The following is a 25,730-nucleotide window of genomic DNA, read 5'->3' as shown; positions in this document are numbered from 1 at the left end:
GTCGCTTTGTTCAACATTACTCAGCAATCTCACTGAATTCGACACGGTTGCACCAAAGCATATGCTTAATGTTAAACATTTTCAGGACTGAGGCATCATTCCATCCCTTACAATGATTCTAGGATTTGGTCTCTCTCTTCTTCTTGGGATGAAAAAAAAAAAGCTTTCAAAGTACAAAATTGATACTGCTATTGCATGGGAACCTAAAATGATGTTACCTCTCTATTCACAGCATCAAAATATCACATAGCACACTTAAGCAAGAAGTTAACTCCACACAAAAAAGTTACCTTGAGTAACCTAATTGCTGTCATCCAACAGGTCCTACTTTGTTCATCATCTGCACAGAGCTGTTTCAGGTCTCTGGTTCCTCCTGATTTGTTAGGCTAGAAGGCCACAGCACATTTTTTAGCATTAAAGCATATCTTGAAGACAATACCTGTTGAAATAAAAGCCACTAATTCTCCTATTTTATAATAGACAGCTGAATATTGCTTTCAAAGCCTTAAAGAAACTTAAGCTTACCTAAAAACTGTGGCTTGCTTTAATATGTATCAGAATAATAAGCTTGTACCTTAAAGCAGAATCCATAGTTTGTTGGTGCTCCAGAAGTCTTTTTGCCTGTTAAAGACATGTACATATCACTATTGCTGAATTCACAGAAAAACTGCAGATGCCTTGGCTCCTAAAAAGAAAAGTAATGTAATACAGTTAGACTACTTTTAGCCAGCCTCTCCAGATAAGAAACTTGGATGAGTACAGTAGTTATCCTGTTCCAAAATACAGTCTTACAAACTGCAGTTTAAACCATGACATCATGAAATCTAAAAGGAGGCAACTCAATATTCATTTCATAATGCAGAGGGAAAAAAAAATCAAATCAGTTAAAGTTTATTCTTCCAGAGAGAAAAAAAACCCCTTAGACTACAAGTTATATAATTTGTGAGAAAACTTCCAATAAATTCAAGCAATAATAAAATTAGTGTAGAAGGCAAGTTTTGAGAGCAGTATGCATTGCAAACATCAAAATAAAATAAATCTTCATAAACTGAAAAACAACATACTCTTATAATTATTGCCCAGTACCATTTCTAACCATTATCCCTATCCACTAAGGTTAATTATGTCAAGGAAGAAAACAAAAGAAATTTGCCAAAGGATATAAACCAGCTCAATGAAAACTTTGGCAGGTAATTACAGAAAATCCAAAACATGAATAAACATTGGTTTGAGTAGTTTTTGTAAAAGGTTTCTCAACTCCAATGTTAAATATGATAAGGTTTGAAGTACCACCATCAAAAATTTGAACTAGTAAAATGAAAAACTGTCCAGCTATCAATTCTGAGAATCCCAAATTTATCCTGTAAAAATTCTTATTTTAGATAATTAATTACTATACCCACTTTTCAGAACACCTACTTATACTACAGAAATTTAACTAGTATTTGAAAACTTGTTTTAACAGGGTACTGTTATTAGAAATGTCAACCAGAATGAAGTGAACTTACCATGCAAAAAGAACTACAGTTTATAAGACAACACCTTCCCAGTTTTCTATCTCCATATCTCTCTAGATTTTATCTACAATGAATAGATTTTTTTTTTTCATTTTTCATCATTATAAGTTTAATTATTTGGTTCTAAATTTTGCTTGTTATTACAACAAATGATAAATACATACATATTTGCTGTGACTTCACAGTTCTTGCTCTCTCTCTTTTTTTTTCCTCCCTTACCTTAGATGTACCTTTAGTGGAAAAATAAAGGCCAGATCTTCTCAAAAGAAAGTACAATTTTTTCCATGATTTTTTCCCCTGCTCCTTTGCATGCAAGTAACCGTGAATCTCAGGATATGTGCTGGAGCTAAGGAACATCTGAAAGAAAGTATTAGACATGCATTTTTCTTTTCCTCTGAAACCAGCTTTGTGTTTCATTAACATAGACAGCGCTAAGAGGAATAACTCCTAAAGACACTATCACACCACAATAATTCAGTTATGATTGCATCTAATCTCATTAACAGTACCTCTGATTTAAGGCATGTAAGAATGTTACACAACTCCAAGGTATGCTAAGCAAGTTACATATTTATATGGAACCATATGGTTGAAATGAGAGCATTACTTCTGCAATATGTGAACTTCTGCAACTAAACCAATGTAAGAAGTACTGATTCCATGCCTCAGACCCTATTTATATAAAACTGCTAATCAGTGCTAACAACAGAAGAAAAAAATTATATCCCTCCCCTCACCCACCATGTTACAAACTAGAGAAATTAACTGACCTGAGTTACGATTAATTCAGCAAACCACTAACTCTGAATTACAAACTCATGCAGGTCAGGCGTTTTCAAAATGAGGGAATAAAGGTCTCTGCACCTGAAAGGTCCTTAAGAAGGAGCTTTAGTTGAACCAAAACCAGGGAGACTGGGCCAGTCCCCAAGACAGGTCCTGCCTCCACTCAAGATATTCAGAGATTTCTCTTCAGCCATTTCATCAGACATTGTCAGAGTGCAACAGCTTTTATCTTGCTGAGGCTTAGACAGTTCTACTCAGACTGCAAAAGTACCCACCAAAAGTGAGCAGCCATTAACTTCACCCTAATTCCATGTAATGTATTCCTTTTTGTCAGTCTTCTTCCAATGACACTACTCAGAACTATGACTCTAAACAAATTAACCCAGAATTCTTCTATTTCCATATATGCCACAGAATCTGTTATCACTGAGCTCTTCAAGGAACCTTGCCCCAGGATTGGTCTGTGGTATCATAAATTCTGTCCAGGCTTATACAAAGGATTTTTCTGGTCAATATCTGCAGTTTTCATTGCTGAATTTTCTCTCCTATCCACTTCTATTTCCAGAAAATCTTATTTGAGGAGTGAAACAGATTACAAGGCAAAAGATGGACTGGCCAGTACTGGACTCCAGCAGAATGAAAAAGTGAACATGATTTTGGAAGCACACCAAGTTTTCTGGCTATTAAATAATACAGTTTAACCAAGACATAGAAGATTTCTTTGACTTTTATTGTTTTCCTGCCTTGCAGTGAGATGCATGACTGTACCAGCTGCAGACCAAGCTGAGCTGGTGTGAATGCAGTAACAGGATCAGGGCTCCACTGGCCAGGAGAGCGCCCCAGTCCAGCACCAGGACTGCATTATGAGCAGCTTCACTGCTGTTCCCCTGAGCAGTACAATTACAGTAAGCCTAGGTACATCTGTCTACATGTGCTGCTGGCACACAGCTGTGTGCAAATGCAGTTTAAGCTATTTTAGCCTCACTGAAGCAGATGGGTAGGTCTGGGTACATGTTCCAGCTGTTAATTTTCCCTTTTTGCCACATATTAACAGGTTCACTGGTAGGAAATATACAGGCTGAACTGAGAAAGTACAAAATCCATAAACAAAGTCAAATGAAAGCCTTAGGGAAATCTAAACGAGTCAATGTATGCAAAATAAAAAGAGCATCTTTTTAGGCTTTAATGTCTCTGCTGAAACTAAAAGGAGTGGTTGGCTTCCTGCCTGCACAAGTGTCTTCCCCAGGATTTCTGCCATAAGAGCTTCAAACCAGAAATGCTGTCATGAAAAACACTTCTCTTACTCAGCAGACCTAAGTGGAGGAGCAATACAATTCTAAGCTTCGACAGTCATTGTTGTAGCCATGCTATCAATTAAAATAAAGTAGCAGTAATGCTAGGAAAAAGGCAATCTCAAATCCATCTTTTCCTTTCTAAGACAGCTGAGAACTGTGTGAGAAAATAGAACATGAACAAGCTGTAGTCAAAACCATTAACTGTCAGAAGGATGAGCAGTAAAAATATTTCAGAGTGAGAACTGAATGTCTGTAATAAATGCCAAAAATGAATGATAGCAGAAAATTTCCTTGGTTTTTTGTTTCAAGTTGGTTTTTGCTGGGGTTTTTTTGTTGCTCTTTTGTTTTGTTGTTTGTTTTGGTGTGTTTTTTGTTTTTTTTTAATGGAGGTACATACAAGTTTGTTATAGGAGGGAATGGATCCTTGTTTATACAGATAAAAATAAGAAAAATCCTTAATACTGGAAGAAGAGGGGAGACCTAAATGACAGTACACTGCAGACAGGGACTATTGGTCACACAATATGCAGAAATAAACTTGCACCCTTTTCCCCACACAGTGAAATATATATTCTGATAAGTAGAGTGGTGTCAAATGCCACCACATCTTTCAGATACTGATAGAGAGAGCAGTAAGGACTTGATTACCATTTGATTAGCTGTAAACGAACTAAATTAAAACCAATCTGAACATGAAACAAAACAAATAAAAGTCTTTTGTTGAAAAGAAAACCCTAAATGAACAAAAATCAATCAGAAAGTGAAAAAACAACAGAATGAGAAAAACATTGAACTGTCTCAGATGAATATAATAATAGTGAAAAATGCAGAAATCCTAGTTGTCACTGAATGCAATAAAGATTGAGAGCTACACTCCTAACTACAAAACTTATTTGTCTACATCTTCAACATTTTCAATGAAAGAATAGCTGCAGTAGCAGAAACAGTATCTGCTAAGGTGGATGCTTCTTGAGCATCTATGCAGTGTTTTGGGGCATTAAAGAAGCCATCATTATACTAAGACTTTGTGAATCATATTGAATGACTGATTTCTTCAAAGATGTGATGACAGCTAGCCATGATCCAGACCAATACTACTGGGAGTAAGCTGGATTTTTACCCTGAACCTGCTGCAAAAATATGGGGGCGCCATGTAATTCTAGTGAAGAACTGATTCTGAATCTCAGTATTGTCTCCTATAGACTTCAGTCCACCTGGGAGGTTTAGACTGGGAGGCCAACAAAACCTAGAGTGGAAGACAGAGTAAGGCAATGGGGAGATTAAAACAACATCCAGGAGACTGACAAGAGACTGAAATTCAGTGCAGGCCTGTTTCAGCCTGAAGCCCAGAATGGCAGTCAGGTGAGAAAAACTGGTTAGGGAAAGAGGGACCTGCTGTGGCAGAAAGACTAAAGAAATGAAAGACTAGCTCTTAATAATGATCTTAAAATCTTCATACTGCGTTCATTTTTGACATATTTCAAAACATCCAATTTGCAAAAACAGCCTAAAGCAAGTTCCAAATTACCCAGACTGCCTACCATGAGAAATGTACATATAGCATTGTGTCTCAGAGCAGCTATACCCTGATCAATACAGTGACACACCTCTTCTGGAGGCTGAAGATCTCCAGGGCAGCAATTAAACCTCTCTCTTTGGTATACACAGACATTCAGTATATCCAAGACCTAGTACTTTTACTTAGTACATGCTAAATGAACAGGAGACAGATGAACTTCTCTTTTGTTTTTGTGGCTCTGTTCTACAAAGACGTTCTGATTCAAAATAATCAGCCAAAATACTCGATCTTCAACTTTCAATGAGAGTTAAGAAAAACAGACCTTGAAAACATTTTACTTGGTTACAGCTCAACCCACAAAAGAATGTAAAAGTATCAGAAGTGATTTTTTAATCACTTGTAAGCATTGAATTGTCAAACTAATGTCTCTTTTGATACTTAACCAAGCACATCACAAATAATAATGCAGCCCATTAACTTGTCTTAATGAAAGTTTCCAAGGAAATCGTGACTCACTGTAAACAATTTATCCAAAGTTTCTGCTGAAATGTGCACAATGGCTGCACAATCCACCAAAGTATTCTCTACTTTGTGCCTATTAAGTTTTATTTAATGAAATACAATTAAACATACAATGCAACACAAAATAGCGACAGAGGACAGTTTGCAACATGTTTTTCAAGCTACCAAAATGGCCAGTAACTAGATATATTTAGAACTACTCTTAATCTTACCTACCAGCTTTGAACATATTCTAGGTCTCACAATATGGGCTTAAAGAAGTTCTGCACGAGAATATATGGCAAAAAGTTCTCTCATAAAAGTCTTCATTATTTTAACTACAAAATTACACTTGTGAGCAAAAAATTAAAGTTCTATTAACATAAGAGACAGAATTTTCTAAATTAAATGTTTATGCTAGACTGCAAAATCTGTGTTATGTAGGTGGCAAAAGGGAAACAATTTTCATTAGATTCGCAGCACTTTTGAAATCACAAAAATTTTATTTAGGTTTGTAAAAATTACTTAGAGAATCTAGTGTGTGTCAAATTTAATTTGCAAAATTTTTAACTCTATTTGGATAATCTTAACATCTTGATTAAAATCCACTTTTATAAGGATATAACTTTTTAATATGAAGGAATGCTTTGAGAATTCATTACTTTAAATGGTTTTCATTTACTGGTGGATGCTAAAGTAGACTTTATCATATAGATTTTTTTAAAAATTGTAATTTCTATGTTTCTTTTGCTTCTGCCCAAAATACCCTGCGTTATTATGTTGCCTTTTCAATCATTCTTTATCCCCAAAACTCATGCATAGGGTTACTGTCTTAAGACCAGCAGAAGTTCTTCTTCTATTATTTAATTTTTCTAATGACAAGCAAACAAGAGTGATGTGTATGTTTCCACCTTTATTACTCATTTTTCCCCTCTCTGAAAGTAAGACGATGATCCCTGATATGGTCATTCTGTATTATCATTTCACTATTCCCACTGTAAATTAGAATCTTGTGTCTGCTTAAAAGATGACTAACACTGGGTGACCTACCATAATTTTTTCTGAAGGCTACAGTAGCCTTCAAGCTAACAAATCATACTAGTCAGTCTAAATTTTCTACTCATTAAGTTTAATCATTTAACTCTTTTTATATCCATTTGTGTCACACTACCAGTTTATGGTATTCTACTGTAGCCTGCTGCTAAGTCTTTTCAGCACTCCACCCTGAAAAAGGGTCTTTCATCTGAAATACCCAATAAAGGTATTTAATGTTTTCACTGTACTTTCTCTGTTTTGGTGCTTCTTGATTCTTAAAAAATTTCCAAGTTTCCAAGTGTGGACATATAATAGCTGCTTGGAAGGGACACATCATTTCATATCTCTTGAGGAAAACAGTTACTAACCATGTCTTGAATTATTCAAAAACTGGCAACAGATCCAACAGCAATAAGGAACTACGCTCACAGAACACAGATAATGTGAAATTCTGAGTTGTGCTGGTTCATCTTCACTCAAGATTACATACCTGTAATATCCCAGAGTGGCTTAGAGCTGCACTGGTCTCACTCGGAAAAGATATCATATGATCTGGAAAAAAGCTCTGTAACAACAAGAACTTGTATCAAAATTCTGTAGAAATTAACATAAAACTTTCCCTTTTGTATGTGCAATTTAAGTTCTCAGTGCAGTGCAAGACACTGAAGATTCCCTGATCCAGCTTACCTTAATATCAAAGTGGCACATGCTATATATGATTTGGCACATGCTATATATTATTTGCTGAAAAACATAGAATTTTGAGAAAACATCAATAGTCTCTGGAAGAAGCTTTCAGACACCAGTGCAATCACATTGCAACATTTGGCCCTTAGTGTTGTTTTTCTAGCAGTAATTTCTATTGCTGTTGACATACAAGACTTGCCTGGGGATTCAATATGCTACAAAGTAAGGAGGCTATACACCAACACGCTGAAAAGTGTATTGTTTTCTATTGTTTTCATTACACTAGAAACTAGAAATATTTTGTCATCCACTAACACAGAAAAAGTTGTCTCAGGGTTTTTTTAATCTTCTATTTTATGTATTATACAAATTAACAAAAAAAATCTGACTAGATCAATGTGTTTGGGGTAAAAGTCTACAATTAAAATGTCAGTTTCATTACCAAGGAAAGCTCAAGGGATAATTTATGGGACAGACCTGCAGCTGGGGTGCTCAACACAGTCATGCAGATATGAACCAGACAAGGGTTTGACCATCACAAATACTGTTTGCTCAAGGCCTGGACAAGTTTGGCCACCCAATGTCCCTTGGCCACCCAGTGTTCCTTGGCCACCCAGTGTCCAGAAATTTCCATTTTTTTAAATGAAATTCAACTGCTGGGAGTTAATAATTCATATTAACTCATTATGATAAAGCACTCTTGCTACAGCTGGGACCAGATCACCCAGAAGAACTCAGCTTTGCTATAGCTGCTGAAGCTGTTTTAGCTGCAAGTCTGCCACTCCACAGCTGGTTCCACTCACTGGTTAAACAATACTAAAACTTAATTTTTGGGGGCAACAGATAGAAACTGATGCATAGAAAGTCCAACCTGAATATGAGGAAGAATTTCCTTACTATGTGCATGATCACACACTGGAAGAGATTGGCAAGAAAGGTCGTGGAATCTCTCTCAATGGAGATATTCAAGAACCCTCTGGATGCAATCCTGTGCCATGTGCTCTGGGATGACTGCTTGAGCAGGGAGGTTTGACACATTCTGTGACTCTGTGAAAGCCTCTTTACTAACTTAAACCATCTCAAGCTGAAAAATTTTTCACTGGTATTGTGATAGCTCCATATCTAGGACAGATCTATCATAATTTGTCCAGAGACACACAGGTAAATCAGACAAAAAAAAATTTCCCAAAACTCTTATATTTTTTGTTATCTTTATATATTTACCTTTTTATCCTTTACGCAGACAGATAATCTGAACTCCCTTCCACTTTTTACCTTTTAAGCCCTCACACAATTTTGCTATTTCTCTGTTTTACATCTGAAACAAGCTGGCTTTATAAGAGACACCATTAGGAGTTGTCCAAATACACCATGGAGCAACCAGATGGTTAGTTCCTCCTGCTGAGCCAGGACTGCTTCCACGGCCTTTGCCATCAGCCAAGGTCTGAATCAGCAGCATTAACCTTTGGCAACATCCCTGAGTTACAAGATATCTCTGCTCTCTTTCCATTCCTTATGTACACTAACTTCAGCCTCACTTTCACTTACCCCTAATAGGTTATGGCTGTTCATGGCCTTTTGTGTCAGTTGTCATTTAGCTACAGCTGGGAGAAGCTGCAATTGGGCAGTGCTGGGCCAGAACATCCAATTTTCACTTCAACAATAAAATCACCTTTGCTTCAGGTGCCCCTTCTCACATTGCTTCATTCATGTTATGTTGTCAGTTGATGAAAAGTTCACTGAGTTGCAAAAATTTAGTTTTATTTTATATCCACGTGTGAATTTCAATACAATTAAATCCATTGCTGCTCCCATCACCCCTCAAAATAAAAAATAAACATGGATGTTTTACAACTGTAAGAAAGGGACCAGCCAATGATCACATACACCACAATACATTCATTCCTGTATTTCACACAGTCCCTCTCGATTATTCCTTATGCTCCTGTTAAACTCTGACTATCTGTGTGCAACAAAAAAAAGACTGCTTTTTAGAACAGTAATTGCAACATTTCACAGATATAATGTTAAGGCTTACCAGTGGATTTTTAAAAAACTCATACTTTGCATAATTTTTTCTAAAATACAGTTTGGTTTCCTCTTCCATTACCCAGTTTGACTGGACTTCCATCACTAATTCGTGGTCTTCTATAGCTCTTCCTGTAAGAAAACCAAAAAAAATTTAAAAGAAAATGCAAAAGCAAATATCAAGCTCATGACTAGAAGACAAAGAACTCTCATGATCTACAGACAAAGTGGAGCAAAGTTAAACTTCCAGTGAATTTAACTCATTCTTCATTGAATTTAACCAATTCTTGAGTCCAAAAAGGCAGAGATTAAGGATGCTATACGAAAATCCCATTTTGTAACCAGATTAAATGAACCAAATAAAATCATAAAGAAATTCAGAAAATAAAAAATACCTAAAAATAGTGAAAGGAAAGAAAGCATTTTAAAACCTTTTACTGGTTGTTCTACTCCAAAATACATTCTTCAGATGCAAGGGCAAAGCGACACTAAAGAACTGAAGCTCTTAGTCAAAAACAGCATTTTTTTTTCCTTTCAGTTTTACAGAGAGAAAGTGCTCCTCTGAGATGACATTTAAAACTCAAATGCTTGGCATTGTGACATTTAAGAAAACACCATTTCCTCAAGACTTACTTCTTGGTAGAAAAATATGACATTGTGCATCACCCCAAAGGATGGGTAAAGGTGCTGATATTTCTTTATTTTTAAGGTGTCACAGCAAAAAATATTTTACAACTCAGTAAACTTACTTTTTTGAAAGAACTGAAACACTGAGTGCCCTCGAAAAAACTGTCCTGTAATCACACCCCTAAATGATGACATGAAAAAGCTGCCTTTCAGTTTAGGTAGATCATTTTTGTCTTCCAACTAGACTGGAGAGTTTCTAACTCCCTTTCTATCATCCCTATTACTGCTATCTCTAACATGAGGAGCACCTGCTACAGTCCATAACAGCCTCCTTAACTATGGAAAGTATTTATTGCACATGAAAGATTTTGTATTGGAGTACATGAAAAAACACATTTCAAAAAGACTCTTTTCTAGCCACCCAGTGGAGAAAAAATTTAAACTAAATAAAAAATTGAAAGACATTGCTCAGCTCTATTGCACAGCTAATGCTTTATGAACCTTCCCAGCCTTCACAGACTACTTGAAAGAATGCAGAGTGAAATCAAAATGGGACTGAAAGATACTGATGACGTGCCTGGCGAAGGCACCACCCTCAAAAAGAGAAGCCCTAGAACATGTGTGTTCAGCTGCGGAAGCAAACAGAAAACTGTCTACAGTCAGCACAAAAATTTCTCAGTAGAAAAGGAAAAATTTCCAGATGAAGATAGTACTTCCTTTATAAAGAAGGGCAGTTATGGATAACTGTTCTGTTTTCAGAGCCTGCCTTGCTCAGGGGAATTGCAGTGCAAGTAAGGGACTCCCAGCACCAAGTTACTTGGTGGTAGGGATGAGATAGCCTTATCCTAATTTAGGCACACTTCAGCTGCTTTAAACAATCTTAGACACTGTGAAAACCATTCAAAAATGTATTTGAATCCAACATGTTAGGATAAAAAGAATACATACCAGAAAGACACAGTTCTGAACTATATTGATTTATATCTGCAAGAATTGCTGAACTTCTGATACTTGAAATAGAATCCCTGCTACCCAAACTTGGGAGGTGGAGAAGAAGGCTGAGCTTCCTGGCTGACAAGGCAGCAGCAGTGGCCTGAGTGAGATGAGGACACAACCATCCTTAGTGTTCAATAATAGAGCTCTGCACTGAAGGGCATACATGTTTGTGAAAACGGAAAGATAGAGACTGTGGGTTTATGCTTTGCCTTAGGTGGGAATTTTGTTGGGTTTTTTCCTTTTTAAACCTTCACAGCAGATACCTCCACACAGCAATGAAGGCACAATCCAGTGATGTAATTAATGTCTGTCTTGATTAAAAGTAGAAAACTGTGCTCAGCTCACTAAGATTCATGCAATTATAGCTAATTCAGGAGTATTCAGACAGCTGTTAGATTTTAAAGAAAATGTTCACTCACTGATGGATGAATTATTAATCTACATCCTCCCAGAGTTTACACAGATACACACATTTGCCCACAGCACTTCTCCTTTCTATGCCAATTCACTTTACTTACGAGATGAAAAAAACTTTCCAAATTTACATTCGTAAAACACACAACAAAAACAAGCAGAAAGCAACCCCAAACTAATTCATAATTCGAAAAATATTTCTTCAAGCTACTCTTCCAGTGCTTAAGAATCTACTTCAAGTAAGTCAAAATGAATATGTTAATTCCTTCTAACAAAACCAGATCTAAACAAGTATGGTAAAAATAACTCCATTATTGTTCAGTACTCTAAAAATATATAGGGGATATCTCAAATCATTCCTTTCTTTGGCCAGTAATGTTGAATTGCCAACCTCATCATATAGGAAATTATTTTACTTTTAAAATGAAACACTCACCTTTTTGTAGGACTACACTGAAAGCAGCTGAAGCAGTTATAAAACTGCATGGTGTATGAAAGTCTTCAGCCATTTTGAGAATATCAGAATATTAGGAAAATCAACTTCACTAATTATTTGATATTGAAACCTTCCAAGAAATCCTCCAGATTGAAGAAAACACACCACTTGTCAAAAAGTGTCCTGTGCAAATACAGCAAGCTGGAGGAACAGTGTCACTATTGTTCTGGCATGCTTTCACAAAGGAGTCTTCTTCAATAGTTACTACACTACTTGAACACTAGCTACTACAAAATACAGAAAACACTTTTACTATTTATATAGTACTGTTTTCTAAAGGTATTTTGCTACCTCTTCTACAGCAGTCATTTTCAGCCTCGACCCAGATTTATCTCCGACTTTACTCTGAGTTGGAAGCATCTTACAGCTGATACATTCGGTGCAAAAGGTTACAAATATCTTTGAAATCTTACAAAGCAAGAAAAGATATTTGAAAAACATGTCAGCCTTCATAGGATATAGGAGTATAATAGGACACAAAATACTTTTAGCTTTTGTAGCCCATCCTTAAAATGCAGCTGTTAAACATAATTGAGTCAGAGATGCACAGTCAAGTTTATTTTCAACAAATGCACAAGGCCAGATTCCCTAGATACATCCAGAGAAAGGGACTCTAACAACAGCTTTTAGCCATATTTAAAGATCTGGGGATTTAAATATCCAGAGAAAATGTTTGTGGGGGTGTTTGATTTTTGTTTGTGGTGTGTACATATTTTTTTTAAATCAACACACTGGAGTTACCAGGTACCAGTGCAGCTTCTTTTGAGAATTAAGAACTCCATGGAGTTTTCTATATATTTTAGAATGCAGGAAGGCATCCAGAACATCCTCTTTTTCAAGCCACACTTTGTACTAGCAGATGGAACTGCCCTTGAAGTTGCAGAAGTACTACCTTTTTTAGCTCTATTACAGTGCCAAAGTTCAAGAATAACATGAAAATTTTGAGTGATGTGAAATTATAACCATATTTCTTTGGCATTTGTCTTCTAGTAGATTTTTTCTAACATAATTTCCTATCAAAAGCATACACAATAAGGTACTGAAACACAGTGCTGTAAAAGCAAGTAAGATTGTCTAACCTGAGATTCAGTTCAATTTTACATTCCAGCAGTGGGCTTCTAAACTCCTCTCTTGCTAAGGAAAGTCTTCCCTGTATTCTGCATTTTTTACATCTCTGCAAACATCTCCTTTCTCCCTACAATTAATTTGCCTTATGTTTTTTACACTGCAGAAGTACACCTATACACTTCAAAAAGCCACAGAGATCAGAAGTTTTATTAATCTAAAATATTATATTGAAATATTATTTTGAAATCATGGATTACACATTTTAAACTGTGTAATAGAAAAAAGAGGAGTTTTACTACACTAGAGCAGCAATGATGATGTGAAAAGATTTCAGAACATCTTGTTACCAGCAACTTAAAATACTACACATGGCATTGCTTCAACACAGTTCCCTGATCCTATGTGGAAATTTAGAGGAATGGTTTTGTTTTCCTTTTAAAGTAGCACTGTCCCAGAGTTCGCCATAAATCTAGCCAAGCTGAATGTAGTGAAGGAAAATAGTGACAGCCCACTCTGATATTATTTCTGAAAACCGAGTCCTATAGTAAAGATAAAACAGCACTGTATAACCTCTTTCTGTCCCTGATGTCAGATATTTCACTCAGATGTCTTGGGAACAAACAGGATTTTATTTGCAATTAAAATAACACAACTCTTTCTAGAGATAAGCAGGAAATACCACCCATAAGAGGAAGAAATGCCAGAGAAAAGCAAAATAGAGAAAGGAAGAATTGCAGTAAGAACTTTAACTGTTAGTGTGTTCCAAATAATTCTAAGATGCAGATCAAGCACTGTGAAGCAAACATACCATGAAAAAATCTAGTTTATACCTATGCTTTCAAAAATAATCAGAAGCAACGACCACAAAAAGAAAAAATTCACACAAGACTTCCCATCATTTTGCTTCCAAGCCTTTCTATTACAATTGTACTTCCATGTGAAAATGAAAACCAAACAGCTAATTTACCATCACATCGTTATATATTATTAGACTTACCTAAACCTGTGTGGGTAAGTTGTTCAAAGAGAGTCCAGCTGTGGTCATCAACATAGTGGTTCTTCAATATCAAGAGCTGACACACATCCCTGGCTGTTATATCACTTGGTACTTCTAAAGCTCTGCTGGTATTATCTTCACTATACACTTTGATTACCTGCAATAAATAAAAACCCCTAAAATATCTATAAGTATAATCTTTGCTTTTGTTACTCCATGTATGTTGCTCTCTCAGATTCATGACTGAGCCAAGAACCCACACACACAGAATGCAACATGAAAGACAGCCATTCCTCTCTAGTGCAATTGCATAATTGAGAACTGAACAGTCAAGCAAAGCATATTCCATTTCTAAATTCAGCTACTGGATATTCTTTGCCACAGGACATTGGACAGATTGGTGCATTAGTTCTAAAAAAAATTAATGGAGAGATAAATAAATGCAGTGAAACTGTACATTCTTAAGTAAGCTGAAAAAGAAACCACAGAGAATAAATTGCGAAACTCAAGAACCCCATGACTGCAGAACTGTAGAAAGATTTGATAAAGGAGTTAGTTCAGAGAATGGCAATCAGACTCAAGATGTTCACAGTTCTGTAGACAATAAAACAAGTGATGTTACAGAGTGGCTTCAAATTTTGACAAGCAAGAACTGGAGTTCTTGCACACACATCCTCAGTTTAAAGGGTGTCCAAAATGCTTTTAAGTGACAAAATACTCCTTTCAGTTTATTGAATTTATCCATATTCATGAGAAAGCAAGACAAAGCTCTCCTGAAATTTATGCACAAAACCTAAATACCATTGTAAACCCCTCATTAAACAGCAAGATACAAGTTCTTACTTTAAAGACAAACAAGCCTGTTACTGTCAGTCATTCTTAACAGCTGCCTTACTGAATACATGCTCATTTCAAGCATCTAATAAACAACTAGCAATGTATTGTGCCCTGACTTGTCAAGGCAGCTCTCTCTGGTTTGTGCTGAAGTTGGTAGGAAAGTGAGCAAGGAACTCCAATTGTATCTCCTGCCACTGGTGTCTTCTCACCAACAGAAAAAAATAATAATAATAAAAAAAATAATTTAAAAAACCAGGTCCTCTCACCCATGTTTCCCAAACATCAGATCAAGGATGTGGTTTCCATTTATAAACCACACTGAGATTTTAAAGCGTACTGAAGGCCCTACTCCTCTCCAAAAACCTCTTTTTCTCAGTGGAACTAAAGAGATACAGAAGTTTGGTTCCAAACTTTGGCTCTGTGCATGAAATGTGCATGAAGTCCATGATAATTTGCTTTAATAGTGCACCTAATAGATGTTGACAGGTCAAGAGCTCCACACAGTATTCAACCACCCTTGCCATAACACCAGTCTTCAGGATATGGCAAACATTAAATTCACATTCCTAAAGTATTGAAAAACCTCTCCCTACTCATGAATCAACCACCTCAAAGCTGGGACTTTCAGGGGAAATAGGCAGACCTCAGAGAAAGAAAATCCAACGCTAACACGGGCCTAAGCTGCAGCCCAGTACTTCCATTTAATACAAAAGGCAAAAAAACCACGTTGCTATTGAATTCAATGCTGCCGAAGCAACCATGGGGGATGGCTGTGGTTGGTTTTGTAAGATGTCTGTGCTTTCACAGTGTTCCCTCTGCTAAGCAAGACAGACCAGCAGCCATGCAGCCTGCTTGCAGCAGAGCCTGGTTCCACACACACAAAGTCCTACTCCAGTCACACAGAAATTACGTTTGGCCATTCAAGATAAACCAGCATGAATTATTTAAATTCCTGCAACATTTACAATGATTCAAAGATTAATCAAAATATGTGTCTGGCAGAGTGCACTGTGAATGGGATGGAGGGCTGTAGGGGTTACTAGAGGAAACAGCGTCCCATCACCTTCAAAGAGTTCCTACTCTGGGCAGCACTGAAGGTCACAGACAGCTTCATTAGTCCATCCAGCAAGTCTGTCAGGCTAAGCCTAAAGGGTTTTATAGGCTGAAATGCCAGAAAGGAGAGAGACAGTAAAGAAGGTGAAAGCAAAGGAAAGAATTGAAGCAACTTTCCAAGTATTGACGATTGCTCTAAGTCCCTTCCAGCTGAAATATTCTATTCTGTCTCTCAATATTCTTGCAATAAAGCCAGGGTGGGAATCCATGTGAGCATGCTGGCTAGGGACTCTATGGCACAGAGCAGCAACTGCAACTTTCCCCAGGCACTCATCAAGTTCAGTGATATGCTTATTTTACAGCAAGAGCACGTACAGCCCATGCTGAGGCTCTTGACGGATATTTTAACAGAAATTCTTTTTAAAAGGGTTAAAAGTCGCAGTGCAGACGACTTCACTCTTATTGCTAGAGAAACAGAAAAAGAGTTTTTAAAATGCTGGAGACAGCAACACAAGTCATGATAATGAGCTGCCTGTGGCCATTCAGCTCAGGGAGTGGAAAACCTTGGAGGTGGCCTTGGACTACTGGAGCTCAGCTAAAGCAAAACAAAACAACACAACAACAACAACAACAACAAAAACCAAGGAGAAAAAACCCAGTTTATATTCTCTGTGAGTATCCTCACTCAGCTTTCTCAGCATAGGGAAATAAATCCTGCTCAAGTCTAAGACAACACATCACCCCAGCTCACAGTTATGATGGGGTACCTTATAAAAAAACACAAATGCTGTGACCTCTTTCTCTTCCTTGAAGAGATTCAAATGCAGCAGGAGACAAGAGTCACCTAATAGACTCTCATCAACTTCTGTTACACATTTTGCTTAATGAAATGGTGTAAATCTCATCACTTAGAGTGATCTTTGAGGGCTTTTTTAATTAGAAGTTGCTCAATATGCACTTGGAGCTGTGTTTGAAGCAGACTCCTCTAAGATTGCTGAGAATGTACTTATTCCAAGGGGAGTAGATCAGATGAAAAAGGATAAATTCAAAATCCCGTTTTTCCTTGGAAATATATTACAATACTTCTCTTCCTAGAAGTAGAGGATGTTTTGAGAATTAAAGGGTAGCAGAGCTATGCTAAAGATGCAACTATGCTGACTTCCTCCAGAAATGAGTAAGCTTGAATGATCCCTTTATTTTTATTAGTGGTTTTCACCATGTATTTGACTGGCCAGTCATCTCCACTTTCTTCCTTCTTTGTTTTTCACTGAAAAATTTGTCTGAGAAGTAGCACACAAGAAAAGAGCTGCTATTGAGAATAAGCTCTCATTACAGTTTTCATTATCCTACACTCTCAAACTTTGCTCCAAAGCAAGCTGTTTCACTTCCCTTGACTATACCTATTAGTAGGCAGAAAAAGTTGCCTCAGCCGCACTGAAATCTTTCCGGTCTAGTTTATAAATACAAGGAGATTTTAGTTCTTCCCAAGGCTAATGTGCTGGGTTTGCATTCATTAATATTTGGTGAGGAAAGGAAGACACCTACAGAAGTGATTTTTCTAAGAAAAGCTGTGATTAGACCAATCACTGACTAGGTTTGCATGTTTACATCAAGCCACTAGGAAGTTGACACACCTCTGGGAATACACGATAAAAATGGGGGAAAATCCCAGGAAGCTCTTTCCTTCTGGCCTGGGAAGAGGTGAGGCGGCTGGGCTCCCTCCTGCCCCGAGGGCCAGGGCCCTGGGTCAGGGCCAGGCTCAGACACCGCCGGGCAGGGGAGGGGGGCGAGAGAAGGCTCCGTCCTGGCCGGATCAGCCCCCAGCAGCTGCCGGGCAGACAGAGTGAGGGAAGCTCCAGCTGTGGGCACGCTGCTGGTGAGATCCGAGCTGCTTTCCCCTCCCAGCACAGCTTTTGAAGAATCCCGTCCAGCCACCGCTCCCAAGAGCCCGTGCCAAGGGAGCAGCCCCAGCTGATCAAGAAGAGACCATACAGCTTGAGAACAGGGCGGCTCTGCACTGCCCCAACAAACCATCGTGCCCTCTGCGGGCCCGGGTGAGAATATCCACTCTTTCCTTGCACAGAGGAAACTTGCAAAACATTGAATCATCTCTGAGTGAGAGAAAAGGACAGAGTGAAGACATGTAGAGAGACAACATGAAGATATCAAGGCCAGTGAAGGAGGAAACTTCAAACCACTCAAACCACTACAGTAATTGGTGCATTGGCCGGGAAACCAAAATAGGTGAACTTAAACCACTACATAAACTGGGTGTTTCCACCCGGTTTCAACCTGAAATGGTCACAGCTGATAAAAGAAACACCTCAATAGCTTCTATTTAAGTCAATGGAAGTAAGAAATAAGCAGCTCCAAGATCTTCCTATAGGAGGAAAACGCCAAGCTCAGCGTGACAAACATGAATCATTTTCACCATCTATGGCAGCAGGCAAGGAGGTACAGCATTCCTGCATGTTCTCTTTCAGTTTCTCAATATACTAACAATCATTTTTTAATATACTAACAATCAGCCAAGATCCCAGAATTACATGCAATGCATCTTTATCCCTCCAAAAATCATTTTTATAAGAAATGTTGCTTCAAAATGAAATATATTATTAAATATAATATAAATGAAAGCTATTTCACTAATCAAATGAACTCAGAATGTAAAATAAATGTTGAAAAATACAATTAAATATTTAACCAAGAAAATAAAAAAGAAGACCCTAGTTTTTACACAAAAAAGTAACCAGAAGAAGCAAAACCCCAGGAATTGTTTAAAAGAATAAGTAAAAGAGCATATAAGGTAAGCAGTGTGGGAGGAGGGAGGAGCAAGAGAAGCAAAGCTGGACTCTACTCCCCCGAGTCTTCTTCCCCACTCAACCGTCATCTCCACTACAATAATTAAATAATGTGTTCATAGACTTTTAAGAGAGAGTGTCCAAGTCTGCTTCTTCAGAATCTTCATGCCATCTGTTTCGGAAGTTCCAATCTGCAGAAACAGCACAAACATATGCCCTGCACTGAGGAATTTAAAATTTCAAACCAAGTCCTAACGTGTGAAAAAAGCCAGGTAGAAACTACAGAAAAAGAACCACTAGCACACAGATTCCATATTTAGGTGCCTACACCAATATGACCTGACATTTATATGATTCTTAATGCTTCTTTATAGCCATTGACACAGTGGGTAGTCAGCACTTCTAAAAAAAATCAGGCCACTTTTATTTATAAAGATAAAAGCACCTAACTTTAGCTTATGATTTCTAAAATTATCCCCCCTCCCCTCAAATAAAACACTACACATTTTTTTACTTATATCATGATTTCAGTCACATTTTTGTTAAAGGTAGAGTTATTGTATGCAAAACCAGCCTTTGAAAAGTCTTAAACTCCAGGGTGCCATACTTTTCCTGAAATGCTGGCCTGATTCTCTGCTAACCCCTCTCTTTAGTGTTAATAATCAGGCTTTTTGCCTGCAGCATTTTTTTCCAATTCCTAACCCTGCTGCCAGCTAGACAAAATTTTTTGCTTATTGACAATGACAAAAGGTAGAGGAATTTGGAGTGTATTTTAACTTCATGGTGGCACTTGGAAACATCCAGCTTTTTGAACTGGTCTACAACTTCTAGCAATAGTCTGTTTTGGTTTTAGTGAGAATCAGCAAAATTCTGGATGCATAAAAATATTTAAGAGGTTAAGTCACAACTGTTATTAGAAACAAACAGCATGTTAGTGATGTTTACTGTCTTCTTTATCAGCTGTGAATGCAAGACTTTCCCTTTAAATATCCCAGTCTACAGTTAAAATGTCAGCTTCCAATACTTCCTCCAAAAGGAAGATTTTCAGGCCAAAAGGTTTCACACAGTTTCCAGAAATCCATATCTGTTATTAAAACAAGGTGCATACAATGTCTAACTGTACACGTCTTGACTTTTCATTTGGAACACAGTATACCTTTAAGAGGCAGAAGGGACATTCCTCCTGTATTCTGTCTTGCAACAAAACCAAAGCACAAAGAACCAATAGCAAAGTCTGGAAAAATTGTCTGTCTTTTCTTCCCCAACCTAGAAAAATCTCATACTTTTTCCACAATCTCATCTTTTTAAAAATGACATTTCAAAGAGCAAAAATAAGATTAATTTCCAGCTTTTATTCCAATGTAAGAGGATGGACAAGGTCAGTTTCTTTAGCAATTAATAAATTTGTTGTCTCAAAACATGAAGAATTCTTTTAGACCTAAGTATTCTTCTAGAAAGTGTTAAAAAACTTGTTAAATTCCATGTTAACAGCATGCATATATTATCAATTAAAACAATTTCTACTTATTTTCTGTAATAATCTTCCATGGCACTATATTTACTATGACACTATGGCAACTGTCTGTATTATGCAGCCCACAGAGTCACTCCCCTCCTTCAGACTCCTAGTACAAACTCCATGCCCTACCTAATCCAACCACCCAAGACCATCCCAGGAATGAAAAAATTACACCAAAAATAGAAACTGAATAGCAATGCAAAGTAACAAAAAATACTTTATATTACCTATAGGCAAAATTCTTACTTTTAACAGACATACTTGCCACCTGACTTAGGACAAGTCAGCATTAGTTCCACAGTATCACTTTTTACAACACGGGGCAGGGGAAGTGAAATCCGTTTCTGTATAGCCAGGTAATAGACTGAACTCACTACGATTGGTAAAACACTTATAACTCCTCACATGACTGCTCCTTTAGATGTGTAAATATGTTGTATTATAAAAAGGGAGGTTAAATTATGCACATCTCCAAATTGTTATAGGCTATGTGTAAAAATATACCAACAAAGATCTTTCAAACAAAGGTTATGACAATCACATCATGACACTGGAAAAAATGGCAGAATGAGGACAATATGACATGCAATCATGGCAAAGACAACGTCAGTAAAACTGAAGAGAAACAGAGTTTGAAAAATAAAAAGAAAGTTCAAATATGAATATCATTACTTAATCTTGAATTTGATACATTCCATTTTATAATATTGGCCAACAGAAACAAAATATAGTTATAAATGGTACTAAAATAGTTACAGAAGATTTCATTTGCCTGTATAAAACTGAACAAAAAGGCAAAGTCTAGAAAAAGCCACTGCCACATTTTGGACAATTAACTCATAGTACAACTACTTTTAGAGCAGAAAGTAAGATTCTCGTAAACTATATGATAATTAGATGACACTTGGCCCAAAATATTACAATAATTGAAGACTTAAATAGGAACAGCAACACTGTGAAGTTCAACATCCCATAAGCAGGAATGGCAGTAATAAATAGATTAAAAGTGAAAGATTTATCACCATCAACAGTCATTACTAAAAAGGACCAAGGAAGAGTGAGAAATACAAAGAGATCTACAGGAAGTAAAGCCTACAAAAAACTCCTTTAAAAGAATGCACATTATTTATAAGGAAAGGTAGGGGTGGATCAAACAATTTATTTAAATAGTGTCTCAAGTTAATCTACCTAACCAAAATTTTTTTCAACTATGGAGATTCCAAACAAAGGCAGTGAAAGAGATACTTCAAACACAAATGTTAAGATGTGTGTGAATAACTCGAAAGTTGTGAGGAAATTTAAATATCATCAGCAAAAATTTCAGATAATACACTTCCATGGAACAGCAGAAATGAAAGAAAATTAGCAGACTTGCCAAATGATTAAGCTGTCAAAGGAGTACTTACACAAGATAAACACACCTTAGAGAAGCTAAATCATTTATTTGCATTAATTATTCACAAGGGCTATGGAAGAATAGGTTCCCAGACCTAGTCTTTATAAGTGAAAAAAAATTGTCAGTTTAAACAGAGGGAACACTGGAAATAAAATGGCAAATAGTTAACAGGAGGTTATACAGTCTAGCATTTAAAGAAATTTAAATGGCAATCCTAGCACCAGTAGAAATAGATGCTTAGGCTCCTCCCATCACTTCATCTGATGTGCACTGAGTATAATGTTCTGCTCAGACCTGAAAAAGTGGAAAAGTCCAAGGGCTATTGTGGCAGATTAACTTTGGGGTATCGCTTTGTAAATTTGTGAGTCACCAGTGCCTATCACCAGGCAGCTAAGAAAGAATCTACCAACATTACCTAAATCTCTGTCTTTCTACAAGAAAATCTTAAAATTTATGAAAACTTTTCTCCATCTTGTTCATAGCAATTCCTAGAGTGATTTAGAGTAATCACCATAATTCTGAAAAATCTCAGTGGGGTAATGAAGTTTACACTGATATCAATAACTTTTCCCAAGTTCTTCAAAGAAGACCTATAATGAAAATTAGTTATGAAAAAAGAGACTACAAAATAAAGATGAACTTGGAATGCACAGATCCTTTTTACAATAGCTGTCTATAGTCAAGTAATTTCAGGCTCTTACTCATATTAACCCTTAAATCAGAATGGAAGAACCATGATAAAAATACATCTTAGATATTTTTCAATAGAATATTATTAATGTTAACTTTGTACACTAACACCTGACACAAGGCTATTTGCAAAACTTCTGGGTGCTGGGAAAGGTAAATGGCTCCCTAGTCCCGTCTTCCTAAGACTATTACTTAAAGAGAGCTAATCCAATATAGGCCCCTTTTCAACTCCAGTGCACAGTATGCATGGCTTTTCAGTTAATCTAAACCCAGTATATGGATGATTAGGAAGGCAAGAGCATTTTACCTTTCTAGCCAGTAAAAACAAATTAATTAATGGTGAAATTTCCATGAAACTTGGGTAAAATTCTTTATACAAGGGAAAGTAATTTCAAAACTCAGCTGAGACTATAACATAATCCAACCACTGAGTAAGTGGACACAGGCTATTCTCCCTCATGCCAAGCCTCACCACTTCTTAGTGTTGCAATCACAATGCTCCTCATAGAGTTCCGCTCATATGGTCCACCCATCACAGCTCGTTTGTTTAGGCTAAATGTACGTGCGTTATGACCTATTAGTTTCACTCAAGAGTTACCTTATGAAATCCACAGAAGATTGCTAAAATAATCAGCAAGGTACAAAAATCCACTTGGTAATGGCTAAGAGTTTTTTGCCCTCAAACCAAGCCCTTTCTGATAAAGGTTCAAAATCCCTATTGTTTGACTTAAAGAGACTAATATTCAGACCAAACTTGATTATTCACGTTAATAAAATTGTATGTTCACATTAACTTTTCTTCAGGAAAAGTTAATTTAGTGGAGGTGACTAGCTTATTAGCCTTACTAGTAAACTTATAGTATTACAATCTTCAGTCCTTTGTTTCCACACTGCCAGCTAAGTCTTAGCTTTAAATAATTTTTATATATTTAATAGCAATATGCAGGTTTACATTTTATTACATACAATAGCAATATTTAGAAATATGGTAGAAATTATGCACATACTTTGCAAAGAACTCATGTCTGAAGACAGAGGAAGAAAGAAATTTAAACATGAAGCCACTAAAATACACTTCTGCTTTTTGTTTTCTGTGTACAACGAAGATGAGGGCAAAATGTTATCAGTCTCATGTTTGTATAGCTTGTCCCTATTTATGTCAAGGCACTAACATTATTTAAATTAGGCTTTCTGTATTTAATAGTGCAGTTTGTTCAACATATCCTTCGCTTGTCAGAGATAAATAGAATGCTGTGTTCCAGCACAAGAGAAAGCAAATCTGTTACTGCCGCGTTCTGGCTGCAGTCTATGTTTCTGAAGAGATACCAGCTATAAAAAGAAGTACCTATTGTTTCTACCAGGTTTTTCACACCATGTTGCTGGTTTCTCAGTGGAGCAGATCTCTTGCAAAGCTGAGAAAGACCAAGTCTCTGAATAACACTGTTAAGAGACCAATTAGCTTCCTATTTCCCTTGCAGCAGTCCTGAAATAGATTTTTAAATAAGAAAAAAAAAGGAGAACAGATTTTTTTTTCTTAAAACTCTATGTCACTGGCCATTTTAAACAGAAGTTTTGGCTTGAACTGTAACACAGCTTCAAAGAGAAGAATGCTTTTAAAGTAAATTCTATCAACTGTGTATTCCCCTGAAGGTCACTGGAGCAGAAAATAATGTGGACTCCAACATAAAGCAAAGTTTAGATTTTTAGATAAAGACGATACAGCTTGGAAATTTTCTCTGTATTTCTGGAGTGGTACAAGGAATGTCCAGAGCAAATATGACAAAGGCCACGTAGGGTAACCCACTGTAATAAATGGTTGTTTTACAATGCTGAAATACTTTGCCACTTGGTACATGACAGAAAAACTTGCTCTGCTGGGTCAGAACTATAACACCCTTCCAGTCTGGTACTGTCATCTCTAGGCATCTGTTTCTAGTCATCAGTGAAATATAAGAGCAAGGTTTAACTGTTGTAGGATAGGTATTCTGAGAGAATATTTTATTTCTCAGCACTTCTGAACCTTTTTTTTTATTCACATAGCATTGTTCCCTCTGGCCAAAGCATCAAACCCAAATAAAGCGTAAATCCTGCAGTAAAGCTAGTAAGTCTACTCAAAGCACGTAAAACCTTCAACTATACATTGTTGTGTTATTACAGATTTGTCATCATGTTTTGTTGGCAAATCCAAACCCCTAAAGGAACATAAAAAAGATGAGGGGCATCTGGGCACGGAAATCAGCCCCTGTAACTGTCGGCAAAAGTGTAATAGTCACCTAGTGCAGCAGACTAAAACAGGTGAACCAAGTGAAACAGGAAGGTAAGTGGGTGACGTAATTAAAAGGGGGTGATAATTTCAGAAATTTAGTCTATTTAGATAATGTTTACCTCTAATAATTTATTCTAAAATGAAAATGAGATATGTAGACTGAGCAGTCTTCAGTCATACAGGAAAACTGAGAAGCCAGCAGCACATTTTCCATCTCTACACTTGTTGTGATACCCTACATTCAGAGGTCTGCTGGGTTGTCTGGCTGCTGCTTCACTTGCCCACACACAAGCCATGTTCATATTACCATAAATGTATGCATTTTATTTTTGTTATGATCATCCTACAAGTCTTGTCAAACAAGATACCCAAAACAACGGTGACAGACGCCAATCCAACAAGTCACAATCAACAGGACCAAAGTAAAAATGACAACATTGAGGGCTTGCATATACAGCTGATGGGTATGATGAGCTATTGAAGCCTAGCTTTCAGGCTACAAGACAATACAAGACAAGCTGAGGGCTCCAATTGCTTTTCAGTCTAGATATCATTTGATTGCTAACCTCTGGGATAATGGGATTGACTAGCTCAGAAAAGCTATGTTAGGGCAAAGGTTGTCAGAAGAAATGATACACTAGGCAACAAGTGTGATGAAAAGACTGAAGAAATCATAACACACTAAAGAATAGTGGGGGGGAAATATTCTAGCAGAAAATAAAGGAAAAGCATTAAGGGTGTCATCTGAACATCTCCTCCCAGATCTCGGTCCTTTGTATGAATTTTAGTGGTGCCAAACAAACCAGGTATCAGCAAAAACACCAATTGCAAGAAGTTGCATCTGCAGGGATGTGCAAAGCATAGGAAAGAAAGGAATCAAAGATGTCTCTCCAAGCTATCATTTTTGATGCCTATGCATGAGGTTTGGTGAAGATACTGGTCAAGAGTCCAAGACAGCCATTGGGATCAGCCAGAAAAAGAAGATGAAATACAAGAACTGTGATGAAATATGAGATACATGCCAAGAGTCTATCAACTCTGGGTGAAGAGGATGGATGTGTATTCTTGGAAAGTGTAACTTAAAGTTTGACTCACCTTGCTTTGCACTGTTCCCAAGGAACTCACTATAAACTGTACTGCAGCAGAGTAAATATGTTCTTTTATAACTACTTTAAACTGTGAAAAACCAGTTGCCTTGAAATAAT

General features: G+C 36.9%; 1 protein-coding gene across 4 annotated transcripts in view; it reads right to left on the bottom strand.

Annotated features, from left to right (window-relative positions):
• The window catches only part of GRB14 (growth factor receptor bound protein 14), a gene marked incomplete at its 5' end in the record, with an annotated part of 60,153 nt that overhangs the window by 11,821 nt on the left and 22,602 nt on the right, over positions 1–25,730 (bottom strand). For all 4 annotated transcript variants that reach the window (XR_014590497.1, XM_083864755.1, XM_083864757.1 and 1 more), the window contains 6 exons: positions 291–386; positions 575–685; positions 1,737–1,874; positions 7,141–7,215; positions 9,376–9,497; positions 13,964–14,120. Coding sequence is in view for 3 of the 4 variants with exons in the window: in XM_083864755.1 (XP_083720881.1) it covers positions 291–386; positions 575–685; positions 1,737–1,874; positions 7,141–7,215; positions 9,376–9,497; positions 13,964–14,120 (699 nt within the window). The remainder of the gene's footprint in view (positions 1–290; positions 387–574; positions 686–1,736; positions 1,875–7,140; positions 7,216–9,375; positions 9,498–13,963; positions 14,121–25,730) is intronic.

Source organism: Zosterops lateralis (assembly GCF_965231275.1).
Source record: "Zosterops lateralis genome assembly, chromosome: 7".
Lineage (NCBI taxonomy): Eukaryota > Metazoa > Chordata > Aves > Passeriformes > Zosteropidae > Zosterops > Zosterops lateralis.
Note: the sequence above shows the minus strand (reverse complement) of the source record. Positions and strands in the feature narration are given on the sequence as shown.